The sequence below is a fragment of the Vulpes lagopus genome, chromosome 8 (assembly GCF_018345385.1).
Source record: "Vulpes lagopus strain Blue_001 chromosome 8, ASM1834538v1, whole genome shotgun sequence".
Taxonomy (NCBI): domain Eukaryota; kingdom Metazoa; phylum Chordata; class Mammalia; order Carnivora; family Canidae; genus Vulpes; species Vulpes lagopus.
This window is the reverse complement of record NC_054831.1, coordinates 123,635,135-123,654,637: the sequence shown is the minus strand read 5'-3', so window position 1 is coordinate 123,654,637 and position 19,503 is coordinate 123,635,135. Positions and strand designations below refer to the sequence as shown.

General features: G+C 43.0%; 2 protein-coding genes across 3 annotated transcripts; one reads left to right on the top strand and one right to left on the bottom strand.

The window, feature by feature from the left end:
- LOC121496590 (pre-mRNA-splicing factor SYF2) lies at nucleotides 1–6,302 on the top strand. 2 transcript variants are annotated; one of them, XM_041765024.1, is made up of 7 exons: nucleotides 1–127; nucleotides 297–410; nucleotides 3,620–3,745; nucleotides 4,326–4,443; nucleotides 4,535–4,625; nucleotides 5,305–5,403; nucleotides 5,898–6,302. In XM_041765024.1, the coding sequence occupies exons 1-7, from the start codon at nucleotides 98–100 to the stop codon at nucleotides 6,061–6,063; spliced, it is 744 nt and encodes a 247-aa protein (XP_041620958.1). In that variant the 5' UTR covers nucleotides 1–97; the 3' UTR covers nucleotides 6,064–6,302. The 2 variants fall into 2 exon arrangements, with proteins under 2 accessions (XP_041620958.1, XP_041620957.1); XM_041765023.1 differs by having other exon boundaries at nucleotides 28–127; nucleotides 279–410.
- A 4,632-nt stretch (nucleotides 6,303–10,934) lies between these two features.
- RSRP1 (arginine and serine rich protein 1) lies at nucleotides 10,935–15,647 on the bottom strand. Its single transcript, XM_041767729.1, has 5 exons — nucleotides 15,488–15,647; nucleotides 14,693–15,293; nucleotides 13,337–13,488; nucleotides 11,926–12,009; nucleotides 10,935–11,379 (listed from the first exon to the last, which is right to left on the bottom strand). The coding sequence occupies exons 2-5, from the start codon at nucleotides 15,225–15,227 to the stop codon at nucleotides 11,260–11,262; spliced, it is 891 nt and encodes a 296-aa protein (XP_041623663.1). The 5' UTR covers nucleotides 15,228–15,293; nucleotides 15,488–15,647; the 3' UTR covers nucleotides 10,935–11,259.
- Between the last annotated feature and the right edge of the window lie 3,856 nt (nucleotides 15,648–19,503).

Genomic DNA, 19,503 nt, shown 5'->3' with positions numbered 1-19,503 from the left:
CTCCCAGATACCTGTGGCTACCGCCCGCCGGAAGTGAGCCAGAGAGTCGGGAAAGTTACTTGTTGCCAAAGTCAGAGGGATCGGGCGCTGCCGGGTGATGGCGGTTGGGTCTGAGTCTGGGAATGAGGTGGGTGGCGGGCTTCGCCCAGGGGATGGGGTAGGGGCGCCTGCGGCTACAGGCTCGGCTAGACGTGGAGGCGACGCCAGGGAGGGGGGCACACGCCGTGGGGTCCGGCCGGCGCTGAGGGCTCGACCCGGCGGGGCCGCCGCGACTCCAGCCGGTGCTCCTTGCCCAGGTGCCGGCGAACAGCGCGGAGGGCGGAGAGCAGCCCCCGGCGGCGCCCGCGGAGCTGGCCGCCCAGAGGCGCGAGCGGAGGCTGCGCAAATTCCGGGAGCTGCACCTGAAGCGGGTGAGTAGCCCGCGGGGCCGCGGAGACCTGTGGACCACCGAGCCGCACCTGCGCGCCTGACCGACCCCGGAGCTGAAGAAAGGTCTTTCCCGGTGGTTTCCGCCCTAGTAGCACGCTGGAATCCCTCCAGAGCTTTTTTTTTTTTTTTTTTTTAAAGATTTTTATTCATGAGAGACACAGAGAGAGGCAGAGACACAGGCAGAGGGAGAAGCAGGCCCCATGCAGGGAGCCCGACGCGGGACTCGATCCCAGGACCCCGGGATCACGCCCTGGGCCGAAGGCAAGCGCTGAACCGCTGAGCCACCCGGGGATCCCCGCACTCCAGAACTTTTAAAAAATGCTCGTGCTTAGGCCTCACTTTTAGAATGTCTGATTTAATAATTTCCTGGACCCAGATACCGATTTTTTGTATTTTTGTTTTTTGTTTTTAAATGCAAGCTCTCCCCACACGCTCAGCTCTAGTGATTCTATCAAACCCTTCTTTTTAGGGAGGGAGATACCGCGGGCCAGAAGTGGAAGGGAATGTGTCTGTTGTCACACAGCAAGTTGGCCACTCACTCACTCATCCCAACACCCTCCTCCCCACTTCCTGCCAAGCTCCTAGTGTGCCCCAGCCAGCTAGTGTGGATGCAGCGGTCAATACAGTAAGGCCCTGCCTCAGGTCCAGAACCGGTAATTACACCAGGACTCGGTAAGTGTATGTTAAAGGGAGGAGCAAAGTGCCTCAAGGACAGAGAAGAAAAAGACAGCTAAGGACTAATGGGACAAGTAAGCTCCTTGAAAGATGAGTGAGATTTTATCCGACAAGTAAAGGAGACGGGAAGAGGTAGAGGTATCCGAGCGTAAGAACAAGTGCAAAGGCAGGAGTCCTCATGAGGGTGGGAGGCCCGCAGGCAGGCAAGGGATGTGTGAGGAGTGTACTTATTTTTATTTGCCCAGAAAAACTCAATCTAAAAGCTGGTACTGTGTGAAGAGTAGGCTGGAATGAAGAAATAATAAAATTCAAACATCACACTTTGGTGGTTTTATTAACAGATCACTGGATGTAGGTAATCAGTAACTGCAAACATCACAAAAAGGGAGAAAATCAGAGATCATGTAAGTAGAAATATGTAACACTAGTTTCATATAATACTTGTTAAAAAATAAGTATTACCCAAACTGAATGAAACCACTAGATCTAATGAACAGTTTACAAGAAATACAGGGATCAACGGAGCATGTTAAAGGACATCACAGGGAGACAGCTAGCACTTCGGGAAATAGGAAACACACCCTAAGCATTTTCACAGTCCTCAAAAGAGCAGGGGGTTAAAGAGATAGAGAATTAAACTATAGAATAAATAAACCTTAAGAGATATATTGACTAATCACAATATATGGAACTTGTCTGAATTCAAACTGTAAAAATAATAAACACTTGAGACCATCAGGAATATGTGAACATTAGAGGGTATTTGATATTGAGGAATTCATTACTTTGGGAGTGTGATGGTAAATGTATTGTTAGAGATACCAGAAGGGTCCCTGGCTGGCTCAGTCAGTGGAGCATGCAACTCTTTTTTTTTTTTTTAATTTTTTTTAATTTTTTATTTTTTTATTTATGATAGTCACAGAGAGAGAGAGAGAGAGGCAGAGACACAGGCAGAGGGAGAAGCAGTCTCCATGCACCGGGAGCCCCACGTGGGATTCGATCCCGGGTCTCCAGGATCGCGCCCTGGGCCAAAGGCAGGCGCCGAACCGCCGCGCCACCCAGGGATCCCGGAGCATGCAACTCTTGATCACAGGGTTGTGATCAAGCCCCACGATGGGTGTAGAGATTACTTAAAAATAAAATATTTTCTAAATAATTAAAATATTCATAGATAGGAAAAAAACAGCCAGAAATCAGAAAAATGTGGTCTTGGCCTAACTCTGCCAGTAACTCTGTGGTCTAAAAACTTTCTCAACTTTATAAGCATAGGTTGGAGGGCAACCCTGGGTGGCTCAGCAGTTTAGCGCCAACTTCAGCCCAGGGTGTGATCCTGGAGACCCAGGATCGAGTTCCGCTTCAGGCTCCCTGCATGGAGCCTGCTTGTCCCTCTACCTGTGTCTCTGCCTCTCTCTCTCATGAATAAATAAATAAAATCTTTATTAAAAAAATAAGCATAGATTGGGGTCCCTCTCCTATCACCTTCACAGTTTATATATGGAACCACCAGTGTTTTTCTTTAAATTGCTATTTAAATTTAATATTACTATTTCAGATAGGAATTTTAAATTTTTATGTCTTTAATCTAGACATTCTCTTTTCATCTTTTCTGTTTCTGGGTTTTGTTTTTGAGTTTTTTGTGTTTTGTTTTGGGTTGGAGGTCATTTTGTTTGATTTGGTTGGAAAAAAAGATTGCTTTTTTCTATAGTCTTCCACAGTCTGGGTTTTGTGGGTTGCATTCTGATGGTGTCTCCTACCCTGTTTGTTTTTTTTAAAAAAGGTGTTAGGGTGTTATCCGAAGTATTAAAAACCCATAGGTCACTGAGAATTTATCTTGGATCCAATTTGAATTAAAAGAGAGATGAAAACAGAATCACCTTCTCAGTATGTGAATCAGTATCATTCAGTAGCATCTAAAATCCTCTCCAGTCCCTGCGTACAGTGGCTCTCACACTGTGGGAAACCCTGTTTCAATCTAATCCTAAAAAGCTTGCTTACATCACACAGCCAGAGAGTAGTCAAGCCCATAAATCCCTCAGGCCTTCTTACTTCCAAACCAAAGCTCTTTCCATTCCTACTACCTGGTTCCTTGAAGGTAGTAAAAGAGTATTTAAAGTTACCAGTGGGGCAGCCCCGGTGGCGCAGCGGTTTAGCGCCGCCTGCAGCCCGGGGTGTGATCCTGGAGACCCAGGATCGAGTCCCATATCGGGCTTCCTACAGGGAGCCTGCTTCTCCCTCTGCCTGTGTCTCTGCCTCTCTCTTCGCTCTCTCTGAATGAATAAATAAATAAATCTTAAAAAAAAAAAAAGTTACCAGTATAGGTGTTGACCTCCTCATCTCCTCCTCCATAAAATTCTCCCAACACGAATACACAGTAAAATTCTCTACTGGCTCTCCTTTGTTCCGGATAACATTCCAAAGGTCTGCTTTGGATGCCTGCCATACAAGAAGACAGGTAATGTCTATTTAGATTTATTTTCATACCTGTGGTAACAAACTTTATGTGTCCTGGTGGCAGAATGAAGCTCGAAAGTTAAATCACCAGGAAGTTGTGGAGGAAGATAAAAGACTTAAATTACCTGCAAACTGGGAGGCTAAAAAAGCTCGTCTGGAACGGGAGCTGCAGGAAGAAGAAAAGAAAAAAGTAAGCACAATTCCAGCATCCTCACAAGCTGTGATTTCCAGGACTCTGTTGTGTCTTCTCAAGGCAGCCTATGGCATGGTAGATGAGCACACCCGCTCTGGTCTCAGCTGCACCTGAGAGAGTTGTGAGACTGAAATGTGTAAAACACTAAATGCAGTGCTTGGCTCATAATTAGAATAGCATAAGCAATGACTATTAGACTGAGAACCTAAGCCACAGTAACAAAAGCTCCAACAATAAGAAACTGTAATTAGCTCCTGAGCCTCTTATGCATCAGTTTCCCTTTGAGCAGCCCTAGTCACCTGGCCTGATCCAGCTTCAGGGGAGGTTAAGAAATGGGCAGCGCTGAGCCTGGAAAGGAGGGGAGAAAGGATTTTAACAAATAGCTAAGGTGCTCACCACAGCTGTTTTTGGTGTCAGTGTTACAGATTATTACTTCTTACAGATCATAGCAAATTCCACAATTTTCAAGCTAATCAACTTAAACCGTCTGGATACCAGTCTTTAGGGCTCTTTTGATTTTAAAGGGATCAAAAAATTATATAAGGGTATGACGCTAATTTTTTTCCCCTCTTTTTAGGAATGTGCAGCAAGAGGGGAGGACTATGGGAAAGTGAAGCTGCTGGAGATCAGTGCAGAAGTTGCAGAAAGATGGGAGAGGAAGAAGAGGAGGAAAAACCCTGACTTGGGCTTCTCAGGTAAAACTGGCTTTTACTTTATTGAATGGGCCTGTTAATAACAGGTCTAATAATGCTCCAATATCTAAAATAGTCTGGGTTCTCCTTTTAGATTATGCTGCTGCCCAGTTACGCCAGTATCATCGGCTGACCAAGCAGATCAAACCTGACATGGAAACCTACCAGAGACTGAGAGAAAAACAGTAAGTGTGACTTAATGGTATATTCTTAGTGTGTTACCTGGAAGAACTTGAATTTGAGAGTGCTGATTCTGGAGCTTTGCTTCCTGGCCTTGGGTTCTGGCACCACCACTTATTAGATGTGTCACACAGTTTTTCTCCATTTCCTCATCTGTATACAGGGAATAATAGTGCTTGCCTCAGAAGATTATGGTAAAGATTAAATGAATTCATTCATACAATGTACTTAATGTTTGGCACATAGTACTGTATGTAGTATCATCATCATGTTACTGTTGTTCCTGTGTCCTTTATCTATGGAGGATATCTACTTTGATCAGATGCAGTAGGCCGTGCTAGGCTGCACTCGCTCTTCCCCTAAGATAGGTAGTGTGCTTAAGGTCACGACTGTTTTAATAGTGATAGTGTAGCAGAGTGGAGAGAGCTCTAAATTATTCCCATGTTCTCATTCAAGCTCTCTCACTGTAGGACTTGGTTGAGTAAGTCCATTAGTCTCTGGTCCTCAGCTGGTGCCTCACTTGGGCCCTGGAGTAGATGATTTCTTAAATACCTTTTTTCAGGTCTGATTTGTTTCTTTGAAATCAAGTATGATCCCAAACATTTCCATTTTGACCACTAAACATTGTCTAGTTCTTACGGTATTGAATCTCTATAATATTACTTACACCTTGCTCTTTCTCAGTGGAGAAGAGTTCTACCCAACATCCAACAGTCTTCTTCATGGAACACATGTGCCCTCCACAGAGGAAATTGATAGGATGGTCATAGACTTGGAAAAGCAGTAAGTACTATAATGCAACCTTAAGTTTTGGTACTGATTTCATGCCTCATTAACAAAATTAACTTTGGGGACTTCAAGTACAGGAAGGGGTAGAACACTGGAATTACTAGTTTGAAGAGTGGTTCCATCACCATCACTTATATTTGTTTTGAATAGGGTAACAGGCAGAACCAACTATATATACATATAAATTCTCTCAAAGTAGGGTTATACATCACTGCCTATATTTCAACATGAACCTGCGTTCCCAATCTTAAGACTAGATCATCTGATAGTACTATTAACTTATAAATTCAGGAAAGTTCACTGAACATATTTCTTTGTAGAATTTTCTCCTAAAGATACTGCTTTCAGTCTTAAGACCAAAAAAGAAAGCAGCTTGGAATTCTGTATATGTTTCTATTACTGATTCTACTCTTAAGTATTTGAGCATGTTTTATTACGATCAAAGAAGGTGGCAATTTTGAATTTTGTGAATTTTTTTCTTCCCTCAGAATTGAAAAACGAGACAAGTATAGCCGAAGACGTCCTTATAATGATGATGCAGACATCGACTACATTAACGAAAGGAATGCCAAATTCAACAAGAAGGCAGAAAGATTCTATGGGAAATACACAGCTGAAATTAAACAGAATTTGGAAAGAGGAACAGCAGTCTGATCTTCAGGAACTGTTTTGACTGCCAAATTTTAACAGTAAACCAGGACTATTACCTTTCCTTTTATAATTGGTAAAAAAAAAAAAAAAAAAAAAAGTGCTCTCTAACTGTATTTCCAATGCTTACATATTTATTATTCACTTGTTTCAGAAAAAAAGTCATGTATTTCTGTGTTCAAAGTGTGCTTCACGTATGTACCTGCTGGGCTTAAAATTCCTAGCTACAAACATGTGAGTCATCATCATCCTTAGATTTGTCATGTTTGACTTGACCTAGAGTTGAACTGGGGAGCTTCAGAAATAGAATGCTAAATTGGTACCAATTTTTCTTGTAAGCTATGGTAGGTGGTGAAAGGAAGGGGACAGTGGCTACTGGAAATTCACCCTGGCCAACCCTCTCCAGAAATAGTCACAATTAACAGGTGCTTGCCTATCCCATGCTCTACCAGGTACATTTACAGGGCGAGCACAGAAGGTAAACTGATCCCCTAATGACATTTTCTAAATACACCATTTTCAAAAAGCAAATTTCCCTTGGAAGAAACTATATTCAAACATTTGGCCAAAGTATTATTAAAACTTACATAATACAATTTTTTTAAAAGCCTGAGATTTTAACCGTATTCAACTGTAACTGAAAAATGAGGGCATGTAGTTTGAGTAGTAATCATGGGAAACATGGGACAGAAAACCTGAAAGGAATATCCCATACAAAGTAAAAGTTATTTGTGCCATTTTCTATGAGGACTAGAACTGGGTTCAGTAAGTTGGGCACACCAATAGGAAGCTCTGATATAGTGAATACCAGGCTGATTAAGATGGTAACAGAAGTGCCAGTAATAATAATGGTATATTCAATGTACTGTGAATAGGGAAATTTTAATGTACATTCAAATACAGAATGAAGTAGATCTATACATACTAACATGAAACGATGCTCATTTCTAAAGAGAGTTTTTATAAGGCATAAAAAAATCCAGCATGTACATCATTCTGTGCATAATTGCCTCTGGAATGGAAACAAGCAGTAATTTTGACTTTTTAAAAATAATTCAAGACAGGGAACCTGGGTGGTACAGTTATGTGTCCAACTTTTTTTTTTTTTTTTTTAAGATTTTATTAATGAGAGACAGAGACACAGGCTCCATGCAGGTAGCCTGACCTGGGACTCGATCCCAGGTCTCCAGGATCAGGCCTTGGGATGAAGGCAGCGCTAAACCGCTGAGCCACCCAGGCTGGCTGCCCTGTGTCTGACTCTTCGATCTCAACTCACATCATGATCTCAGGGTCCTGGGATGGAGCCCCACAGGCTCTGTGCTCAGCGTGGAATCTGCTGGAGATTCTCCCTCTGCCTCTGCCCCTCCTGATTGGGCTCTAAATAACTTTAAAATAATTCAACACAGGGATCCCTGGGTGGCACAGCGGTTTGGCGCCTGCCTTTGGCCCAGGGCGCGATCCTGGAGACCCGGGATCGAATCCCACGTCGGGCTCCTGGTACATGGAGCCTGCTTCTCCCTCTGCCTGTGTCTCTGCCTCTCTCTCTCTCTCTCTGTATGACTATCATAAATAAATAAAAAAAAAAAAATTTAAAATAATTCAACACAAATACACACCTGTGCTGCCCAGGCTTCTCACAGTAATAACTTGGCAGGTTCATTTGTTCCTTCAGTATTTTACAAAAAAACATTTAATACCAGTGTACAAAGGGGAAAAAGGGAAAGATTAGTAAGAATAGGTTTCAAGAGATAATCTGGATATAAAGGAAAAATAGAGGCACCTGGGTGGCTCAGTGAGTGAAGCATCTGCCTTCAGCTCAGATTATGATCCTGGGGTCCCAGGATCAAGCTCCAGGGTGGGCTCCCTGCTCAGCAGGCAGTCTGCTTCTCCCTCAGCCCCTCCCCCTGCTCACGCTCTCTCTTTTAAAAAATAAAGGAAAAATAGATTTCTCCAGAGGAGAAAAGCACTCAACAACCACTGCTGCTTCAACCAAAAGAGCAGACGTCAGTCTGATTTGAGGACTATTCTGAAGGTGACTGGGTGGTCCAATAAGCAATCTGTAATAAGCTCGGTGTAGGAAAGGTTCATTTTGAAGAGCAGAGAGCAAGCACTAGAAAGGATTTCAGGAAATTGATCTTCAGTTAGCAGATGATAGTAATTAAAGGCAGAGTGGAGGAAATTGCCAAGAGCTTGTAGAGGGAGATGCAGGCCAACGATACAATCCTAACAGTGGGCAAAGGACAAAGCCAGTGTAGAAAATGGAAGGATCAAAGGAAATAAATGCATGCAAATCCCTAAAAGAAAAATTTGAGAACTCCAGTGAAAAGCAAGCACTCATAAGACCCAAGTTTTATTTTACTAGAATAATCTTAAAGGTTTTCAGCAAAGAAAAAGGACAGCATGCTGTGGTTGAGTTAGTTTCTCTAGCTTACACCTTAAGAAAAAAAACGCAGTTTTTAACACCTGAACCTATCTAGAGATGTGCTTTCCAAAATGGTGGCCACCCACCACTGGTGACTACTGATCACTTGGGAAGTGGCTAGGATCAACTGAGGTGTGCTTTAAGTGTAAAATACACAGATATCAATACCTAGTACAAAAAGAATGTAAAATGCCACTAATATTTTTAGTATTTTATTTGAGAGGGAGAGATTATGAGTGGTGGAGAGAGTCAGAGGGAGAGCGAGGAGACTCCCCGCTGAGCAGGGAAGCTGATGTGGGGGGCTTGATCCCAGGACCCTGGGATCACGACCCTAGCCGAAGGCAGACACCCAACTGAGTCACTCAGCCCAAAATGCCACTAATTCTTGTAATACTGAAATAACATTTTAAATATACTGGGATAAATTTTCACTAATGGTTTTTTACCTTTTTCATGGTTCTCATTTCCACTAATCTCTCGGTACAATCTCTCACCATCAGCACCATCTTCCTATACTGTCCACCACTTCCACAGTAACAGGCTATCACACCTGGGGAACTGCATCCCACTTACGTGATGACAGTCTGGGCTTACACTTATATATCCTGTGTTGAAAAGCTAAACACCAAAGACCTGGACAGACCCAACAGATAAGGTCAACTTAGACAAGAAGAGTTTGTACTCAATGAGGCAATTATGAAAAATTGCCTAGGACACTCTTTCCAGGACACTAGAGAAAAGGAGCCAAAGGACTAAGAGATGAACGAGGAAATAGGGAAGCCTCAAGCGTGCTAATAGGCTGAAGGAGAAGCTAATGGTGAGGAATGTTGAAGATAAAAACCACTGCTGGAGTATCAGAATTGGCAATTAGCCAGGCCTTTCTTACATAATGAAGGGGTTTGGTTTAAGACTTACAAGACTTGTCCAATAACTTAGCTGTTAAAGGCTAGTATTCGAATACAGGTCAGAATCAGAACAAATGCTATTACCAGCAAAATGATGAAAAAGATTGTTACAAATCCTGTTTTTTAAATATTTATTCATGAGACACACAGAGAGGCAGAGATCTAGGAAGAGGGAGAAGCAGGTTCCCTGTGGTGAGCTTGATGCGAAACTCGATCCCAGGACCACGACATGAGCCAAAGGCAGATGCTTAACCACGGAGACCCTCAGGTGTCCCTCAAATCCTCATTTATTAGATTTTGCTATAACCAGGCCAGTCTACCAATGTCCTCAGGTCTCCTTAAAATAAATGAACCTACCGCATAAACTTTTAAGAGCATGTCCTTCACCTGGTAACTACTGTTAACCTAGATGTAAAAGGGACATGTTCACCCAGAGTAACCCTTTCTTACAGGAATTTCCCTTATGGTCCATTTAAATTTTTTATAAGGTCAAATTTAATTAGAGCAGCTCGTTCCTATACAAGATTTTAGAATATAATCTATTATCTCTACTTTCCTGTAACACAGCCATTAGCCTTAACACTTCGGAAGCGGCCAGTATGAGAAACTGGATGTAACCACATGTGGCTAGGGACTAGGTTACTGCAAAGTACAGGTAAAATCCTGGACAGCACAGCTTTAACAGCCAAGTAGGTGCCGCCAGAGGACCTTCGCTACTGTCTTTTTTACCTAGGAGTTCAGGACCTCTGCCTAGTCATCTATTGATAATCTTATTATCTGAGTGTTTCTTTTCCAGTTGTTTATCTCTAATGGTCTGCCTACCCTGTCCTCTACCTATCATCCCTGCCTACTGGAAATCTATTTCATTATTTTCTAACTTTAAGAGACTACTCAAAGTTGATAGCAAAAGAGAGAATAAGTAGCAAAGAAAAACATACTTTAAAATTTTTTTAAAAGCATAATAGGGACACCTGGGTGGCTCAGCGGTCAGGCGTCTGCCTTCAGCCCAGGGCGTGATCCTGGGGTCCCAGGATCGAGTCCCCCATCAGGCTCCCTGCATGGAGTCGGCTTCTCCCTCTGCCTACATCTGCCTCTCTGTCTCATGAATTAAATAAATCTTAAAAAAAAAAAAAAAAGGCATAATAAAGAAATACAGACTAAACCTCACAGATTTTAAGTTCAAGAGGCATTTCCATTTCTCCCCCTCTGGCTGAGTTTCCTGCCCTCAAACTTATAGTTTAACTCTTCCAGGATAACACTACACCACAATCCCACAAATTTTAAGCATATCTTCTCAAATTTAAATGAAGATCCACATCAACTGGGAGTATTAAGATTCAAGTTCAAATTCAGGTCTAGGGTAGAGACAGAAATTTAGCATTTCTCACAAACTCCAGGTAAGGTCAGTGAACCCTATGCCATCAAGTCCATGGATTTGGATGTGGGATTAATTAGCAAGGCTTTTTTTTATAACAAGAGACACTTTATGCTTCTTTAAATAAAGACTCGTTACGTTATATATACACAAATTTTACACAAAGTGACACAAATTTTAAAAAACAAATTTATTAAATATAAACACAATCACTGTTTTCTCATAAATTTTGCTTTTACATATAAACTATTATACAAAACATTTACAAGTGTATGTATAAGACTCCCACCTGCATGAATCCTCTGGTCCATGTGTTATTTCTTATCTATAAGAGAAATCTAAAATGTTAATCTAATATATTAAGGATTTACATATTTATGTCTCATCCTTTGGAACTGCAACAATTACCACTAAATGACTCCCACGGATGCAATAATGCTAGGAATACACATCTGCAATAAAGTGCATTTAAGCCAACCTTCTACATTAATTTTCTTTTTTCAGACAGGTATCCACAGTCCATACGGACTTTTTTTCTTATCTATTTTGGGAGTTCCTGAAGAGGTCTCTTCAGCAGTAGCTTTAGCTGGTTTCTGAAGCATTGGCTTTGCTACAGAATTCTGTAAGAGAAAAAATTCTTAAGTCAGCTATGCAAACATACACTTTACTTGAAAATACTTGCTTTTTACAAAATACACTAAATTTCATTAAAAATTAAAACGTAAGAGAAATCAAATCCAAAGCACTGGCCCACATTTATAACATGATCCAATCAAACTGTAAAACAAAAAAACTACTAGGGAAAATCAGACATATGCAAAGTATATGGCAGAAGAGTATTACTTTTTTAAGCCCTTGGCTGATTTTAAAATATTCTGATTATAGGGTTTTCTGATATGTGTTTTTTTAAATAGTTCAACAAGAGTAATATTTTAAAGAAAAGTGAAATGATAAATAAAAACTGAATACCAGATACAAATGGAGTCAGTATATACTGGTCACTTTTAAAAATGGTACAAAAAATTTTGAAAGGTTTGTTCTATCTAAAAGTAGCTTAGTAGACCCAAAATTACCACAAAAACAAGGAGCCTTCCAACAAAAATAAAAGCCCATATAATAGTGTTTTAACTCCAGTTTTTGAGTAAACAATACTTAGGTATACGTACATTAGAGCTAAAAGCTATGCTTTTTTGCTGGGAAGACTTTCCACTGGGATTTTTAGTTCCATCTTCTGATAGCTTTTCTGACAACTAAACAGATAAGAGAAAAAACATTTTCAGAAAACCATTCACCCTTAGAGTTTACCATACTGTATAAATGCAGCCCAACTGTATATAAATTGTAGTTGGATCTAACCATATAGTTAACAGCCTCAACATTAGTATTCCAGCTTTCCCATAAAAAACTGATTCAATAATCGCCTTAAAACACACTTCCTCATTAAACAGTATTATATTGCCCTGATGTAAATTCAAGTAACTCTGAAAGTAAAGTCATACCAGAAAATAACTAGTTTCAAAGAACTAAGGCACTTGCCACATGGAAACCTAATCATTTGAACCAACTCGACTAAGATCACTAAGATCCTGTTTACTACTAAACACTTAAGCAAAACCCTGGGTCTGAATGATAGAATCAGTTAAGATGTTTACTACTGAAACAGTAAAGTAGTAAGTAAACTACTGTTTACTACTAAACACTTAAGCAAAACCCTGGGTCTGAATGATAGAATCAGTTAAGATGTTCTCTAGACAAACCTATCAAACCCATAACTATCATAAAATCTTGGAGATTACGAATTTTATACTTTCTATTTCATATAATTAAGACCACAGTGCAATTTGCCAATGCACATCCTGCACATTTCTGGAGAATTATAATAAACTTATCTGCAAGCGAAGTAGGCCTCTTCTTCTGTAATTTCTCAAAACATCTGGAATATATTGCATATATTATGAAAGGGACATCTGTATCACAGATGCCCCACCATTACAAAGTATTTAGTTTAAAAAAATTGTCTTCAGTATCTTATGAAAACAGCACCTATCCCAAATTCTAGCATGCACATGATTCTACCAACAAAAAACTAAACTTTCAGTGTGTGAATGTAAACTTCAAATTAGTTAAACCTCTGATGCTTTTGCCCATGTATCAATTACCAACAGATTTTCTTCATCAATGTCTGGAGACCACATTCATGATTTCTATAAGACAGAAATAAAGCAGATAAACTATACTGTATGCTGAAAAAGAGATTTTGTGGGAACATAACGCTGCAAATGAAAACTACTGATAAAATACTCTGTAAAGGCTGCTTAGAAAAACTTGATAGCTACACAGAAATTGCCAAAATACCTCCTACAACTATGAAAATAACTACTACTAAGTCACATAAAAATAAACATCATTAATCTCCCATTTTCATGGGGGGAGAGACCCTTTCTAGAATTATTTTGATCTTAACATATTTAGGCTTTCCAAGAAGCACTCTAAAATAAATCAAATAAAAATGGCTTATTAGATCTTCCTAACAGTAGTTTTCTGAAGATTTTATTTGGCTAAACCTACAACACTTACCTCAAACTTTGCACCACTGTTTGGTACAGCTGTTCCACGGTTGGTTTCTCTAGATCCAAGAACAGTTCTGAGACTAGCTGGCAAGTCAAAGTTGGCTGTTCCTAAAGCTTTTGCTGCATTAGCTTTTGCTATTTCTAACAGCTCCATTCGATCTATAAAACAAGACAAAACATTCATTAATCTTTCAGTACGTTTATCCAAAGAACAGTGAATCACAAAGTAAGTTTTTTTTTTATTTAGACTAACAATTCAAAGACATTGAAGTATTTTCTTTTAGTTGGTAAAATATAGCTGTAATAACAAAAAATTCTTCACCTCATCTTTTTTGCTAGGAAAAACAAGCAAGCATCCCTAAATAATCTCAACAACTGGTTTTCAACTTGCCTTACCAAAGAGACCTCAATTTCCTGTTTTCCCTTCCTCTTCAAATGTGTACTCTGAACATCAAGTCCTCTTAAAATAGATTTTGTATTTGGCACAAACATCACAACTAATTAACCAATACAGACACATTACTAAATCTATTTTCAGACTCCTAGAATACTCGTTTGCATGTCTTTTTCTGTTCTTTGATCCTATCCAGTGGTAAAACAAATCACTTGTAAAAAAAAAAAAATACTGAAACTGGGGCGCCTGGGTGGCTCAGGTCATGTTCCCAGGTGCCTGGCATAGAGCCCAGCATGAGGCCCTCTGCTTCTCCCTCTGGCCCTTCCCCTGCCCAGGTGCTCTTTCTCTGATAAATCTCTAAATAAAACACTGGAACAAAATACAGCAGTTCCAGTAACATGGTATGGAGGAAAAAAACTGTGATCCTCCTCTTCTCTTAAAAGCTTAAGACAGACTACTGAAATCACTAGCAACACCTAGAAAGGCTCCACTGAGAAGGGCCAGCCACTAGGAAAAAAGGACTTAATACCACAATCGGCTTCCAATCCCCAGGAGAAAAGAATGTCCACTTTAAAACTGGGTACCAGGGGATTCCTGGGTGGCTCAGCGATTTAGCGCCTGCCTTTGGCCCAGGGCGTGATCCTGGAGTTCCGGGATGGAGTCCCACGCCGGGCTCCCTGCATGGAGCCTGCTTCTCCCTCTGTGTCTCTGCCCCTCTCTCTCTCTCTCTCTCTCTGGGTCTCTCATAAATAAATAAATCTTTAAAATAAAACAAAACTGGGTACCAAATGGAGCACTTTTAACCGCTCTTAATCTAATATGTCCCTTCCCTCTTTCCTCCCAACCAAACTAGTAAAATTATAGGAACCAAAAGCAATGGAAAGCGCCACACTCCACGGCAACGTTGGTCCCCCAGCGCACTCGCGCCGTCGCCAGCCACGTCAAAGGGCGAGGCGGCAGCCGACTCACCTTTCTCGCTCAAGCGAAAAGGGGTGGGGCTCCGCGCCCGGCTCCGGGACCTGCCCCTCCAACTTCCGCGTTCCTCCGGGTACAGGGTGCGGCCGAAGCCGTAGTAGCGCCGGCCCTGCGGCAGCGCGTAGGCCCGGCGGTAATACGAGCGTCCCCGCGAGCCGGACCGGCTTCGGGAGCGCGGCCGGGACGGCGACCGGCGGTATCTCCCGGTCGCGCCGTAGCGCCGGTCCCGGTACCGGCGGCCGCGGGAGCGCGACCGACTGCGCGAGTAGGAGCGCGAGTAGCGCCTGTACTTCCTCTGGTGGCGCCTAACGGACCGGGACCTCGACCTGCCCCTCCTCCGGGGCCGGCTCCGACTGCGACTCCGCGACCACGCCCGGCTCGAGCCGCTGGAGCGAGACCGAGAGCTTCCGCTAGACGAGCGGCTCCTGGACGCCGAGGACAGGCGGCCGGACTCGCCCGACCGGGACGTCGCGGGGGACTCCTCGTCCTGAGGCGAGCCGGGCCACATGTCGTTCACGTAGTGGGACATCTCGGCCCGAGGCTGCAAGCTTGCCCCCGTCAGAGGATCCCTGCCCGGAAACCTGGCGCCTAAAACCTACCGGGGGGGGGGGGGACCGGAAGTGAGTCGCGCCGGCGGGCCCCACGCCGACAGGCTCCCCCAGCCGCTCGGACTCGGGGCGCTGGCGACCCCAACGCCGACTGCCCGCCCCGCCGGCCGCTCCTTTCCGCGCCGCCACCACCATCGCCCGCCCCCGCCCCAGTGTCCGACCCCGTCACCCGGAAACCTACCGCCACAGGCCGTCGACGCCTCACCGCGAAGGCGAGAGGAAAGGACCCACGGACACCTTCCTTCCGAAGCTGAGGGCGAAGAGGGGGTTCCGGAGGCTGCTCTGGAAAAGCGGAGCGTCAACCGCCCCCTGCGACCTCTAGCCCCGAAGTGAGGGCGGCGGTAGCCGGGTCGAAAGTACCAGAAGCCGACGCGCAGAGCATGCGCAGAGACGTTGGCGCGGCGGGCGTGGCTCCCCTCTCGCCCAACCGCCGCTCGCTCTTCCTCCTCTCGTCCCGCGCCCCGCCCCGCCCCGCCCCGCCCCGCCCCGCCCGCCGTGTGCAAAGTCCCGGATGCGCAGGCGTCGTCGTCCCGGGGGGGGTGGGGGCGGGAAGGCGGAGCTGCCGCATCCGGGTACCCGGGGCTCTGTTTTTTTTTTTGCTGAAAGTGATAGTGAGAGGGACCTTCGCCCGGCGGGACTCCGGGTTCACGGCCGCCCGCCGGGCCGGTGCAAACAGGGACGGGACGGTGCAACTTCCACCGTCTGGGAAGCTGCAGACTCGGGCTGAGCCTCCCTGCACCCTTCGAGGCCACTTCCTCCTGACCGGTGTCCGGCGGGAGAGGGCGATCGCAGGGGGGACCCCGGGCTGGGGGACGGCGCCCCCCCCCCCCTGCCCCGCGGACGTCTCAGGAGCTCCGTCACTGCACTGTTAGCTTCGAAAAGGTTGCTTAACGCCCGTGTTTTGTCCAGTAAAGGTCAAGAAAGTAGACCCATAACGAGGGGGTCAGAATGAGAAGTCTGAGAAGTCAGTTCCGAGGACTCTGCTTGGTGTTGGGGATTAAACAATGGTGACTTTTATTTCCGGGGATTTGTAAAGAGGATAACATTCCAAGTATTTCTTAATGCTTAATAAAGCATGACATGCCGCGAAATAACTTTTCATTGAATTAACTAATCGCATCTGAAAATAGAGTCATTATATGAGGTTCTTTGCAAGTCAAGAGTGGCACTTTTACTTTCTTTGGAGGGAGATACAAATTCACTTTTCTCGTGTTTATCTTCACCCCACATCCCCCAAAGAAATGGAGGGAATAAAAACCTTATCACAGAATCTGCATCGGCTCATGTAACCTGTCTTGGCACTGTCACAGTATCATCTGCATCTCTAGGCAAGCATCGTGATGGAAATCACTCTTAAGGAAAGAAATATTTCCTTAGAAACATTTTTCTAAGTGGTATCAAGTAAACTGAGAAGACAGTGCCCAACTGCCAGGAACTTTTGCTGAATTTCTCATAAAGCTGTGTGAGTGGACAGAAAAAAATGAGTTTCAGTTTTGACAAGTGTAAAAGGGATGTGTTGGAATATAGCATGATGCAGTCTTGAGCTTTGGTTAAAACGGAAGGGGTGGTGAGAGTCTGTAAAAGGGTGGCTTAGTCGGTTAAGCATCTGCTTTCCAACTGGGTCTTTTTTTTTTTTTAAGATTTTATTTATTTATTCATGATAGACATAGAGACAGACAGAGGGAAAAGCAGGCTCCAGGCAGGGAGCACGAAGCAGGACTCGATCCCAGGACTCCAGGATCACTCCCTGGGCCACAGGCAGGCGCTGACACACCGAGCCACCAAGGGATCCCCTCCAACTGGGTCTTGATCCTGAGGTCTTGGGATGGAGCCTGCCCCTGAGCTCCCTGCTCAGCAAGGAGCCTGCTTCTGTTTCTCCCTCTCCCGCCTTCTCCTGCTTGTGCTCTCTGTGTCAAATAAATAAAATTAGATTTTAAAAAGAGTCTCTGTAAATGGTTCAAAAGTATCAGTCAAATGTGTGCCTAAAATAAGATGAGAAGAAAAATCCTGTACCTTAACAATAAGAATATTGGAAACACAATGGGAAACGTTACTTTGCCCTTGTGCATGATACTGGTATATTTGTATATAGAATATGTGTAAATCTACCTGAGTTAAAGTCTACAAGAAATGTGTTTATTTTTCTAAGCAATACAGTCTTCTCTGAGCATCTATCCCCTCACATGATTCAAGATGCAATTTCAGTTATTAAAGCATCTTGCACAGAATTTACAAGGTAATTAAAGCAGAAATGACGTTTTACAGTAGCATATCTACCTATCCAAGAATGTGACATTTTTCTACATTTATTTAAAATTGTTTAGGTCCTTCACTGTGGTAGGCAAATTAATGGCCCCCAAAGATATCCACACTCTAACTCCCAGAACCTAGGAATGTTACTTTACAAAAGGACTTTTGCAGATGTGATTAAGGACCTTGTGATGAGATTATCTTGAAGTGTGGGGGCTGGAGGAGGTAGGCCCATCCAATCACAGGAGTGTTTATTAAAAGCCTGAGAAGGATGCCACAACCTGTTGCTGCTTCTGAAATGTTGGGGGTTATCTGCAAGGGTCTGAGAAGCCTCTAGGAGTTTGTTGAGTCACCAAGGTAATGGAGATCTCAGTCCCATAACCTCATGGAATTGAATACTGCCAATACCTGAGTAAGCCAAGATGTTGGAGATTCTCCCCTAGTCTCCAAAATGAACACTGCCCTGCTGAGGCCTTGACTTTAGCCAATATGAAAGATTTTTTCACTTCATAGGTAAATTCAACCCATTTACATTTATTGGAGTAACTGCAATGTTGATTTTATCACTTCCATTAGTATGTCTTATTTACTTTACTTTGCTTTTTTCACTTTTTCCCAATTTATTTTGCCAACTTCATCAAGTTTCTCTTTTTTCCTCCCTCTCCAATGCTTCTGCAATAGAGCTTCTGCAGTGCTTCATCATCCCATTAGTGATTTAATGTCTATCTTTTTGGGATGCCTGAGTGGCTCAGTGGTTGAGCGACTGCCTTTGCTCAGGGAGTCGTGCATCGAACTCCCCCCAGGGAGCCTGCTTATCCCTCTTCCCATGTCTGCCTCTCTCTGTGTGTGTCTCATGAATAAATGAATAAATAAAAATCTTTTTTTTAAAGTGTATCTTTTTTTTATCTCTACCAAACACGTAAGCCTGTTTCTCCTCTTTTCCTGTCTCTGTAGAATGTTTATTATATTAGATGCTGTTGGATAAGTTAAGAAAAATTTAGCGTCCCTTTCCCCTACCAATATTAAATTTTTTCATTAATTTTAATGACAGCTAATTTCGTAACAAGTGAGGAAATCCAATGATATACAAAGTAAAAACTAATAATCCATTCCTTGAAGGTATGGAATACTCTAAAAGAGATCCCCATTATTTCACTCATAAATTAGAAGTAACCAATGTTAACAGTTTAGCAAATGCCCTTTCATCTTTCTCCAAATTCTTTCAAATATACAAGCATGTCGATTTTTAGGAATATGGACTCATTCTAAAAAAAAAAATGGACTTAAAACTGGTTTTTATAACCAATATTCTTTAAGATAAGTCATAAAGATCTGATTTGTGTCTAATTATCAGCTGTATAATACTCTATAGTCTAGAAATACCAGAAGTGGATCTTTTATCTACTTATTTTATCTGCTTATTCATGTGGTATCCAGTTTTACCACCACTAAAAACCACGCTTTGTAACCAACATTGGATTCTGAAAACATCAGCAGTTACAAAGCTCCTAATCCATGCTTCCAAGGTAAACCGAGCCATGTTCAGGATACAACGTGGAGCAGCTGATTGCATTTAATACCCCCAGCACTATTCAAGGGGTTATCTTTGAGATACATGACATAGTAGCTCAGGGGTAAGCTCAGCTCTCTCAGACCAAGAGACAGGATCAGGGGAGCTTTCAACCAAAGAGCTTATCTTTTTCCTCAAAGAGAAAGAGCTCTGAGTGATTCTGACATAAAAGACATATTTATTGATCTTACATCACAGGCGAGTTGACATCAGACATCCCTGTTGCTAGCTAGAGCTGCTGTAGCATCGTTAGCTACGCAGTAGTGCAGTATTCAAGGCAAGTAACACAAAGATCAATAAGCTCCTGTTTGATGTGTCCCAAGGAACTCCTGTCATTGGTTCAACCGTCATCCCATATGGGCTCATGCCTCCACTGC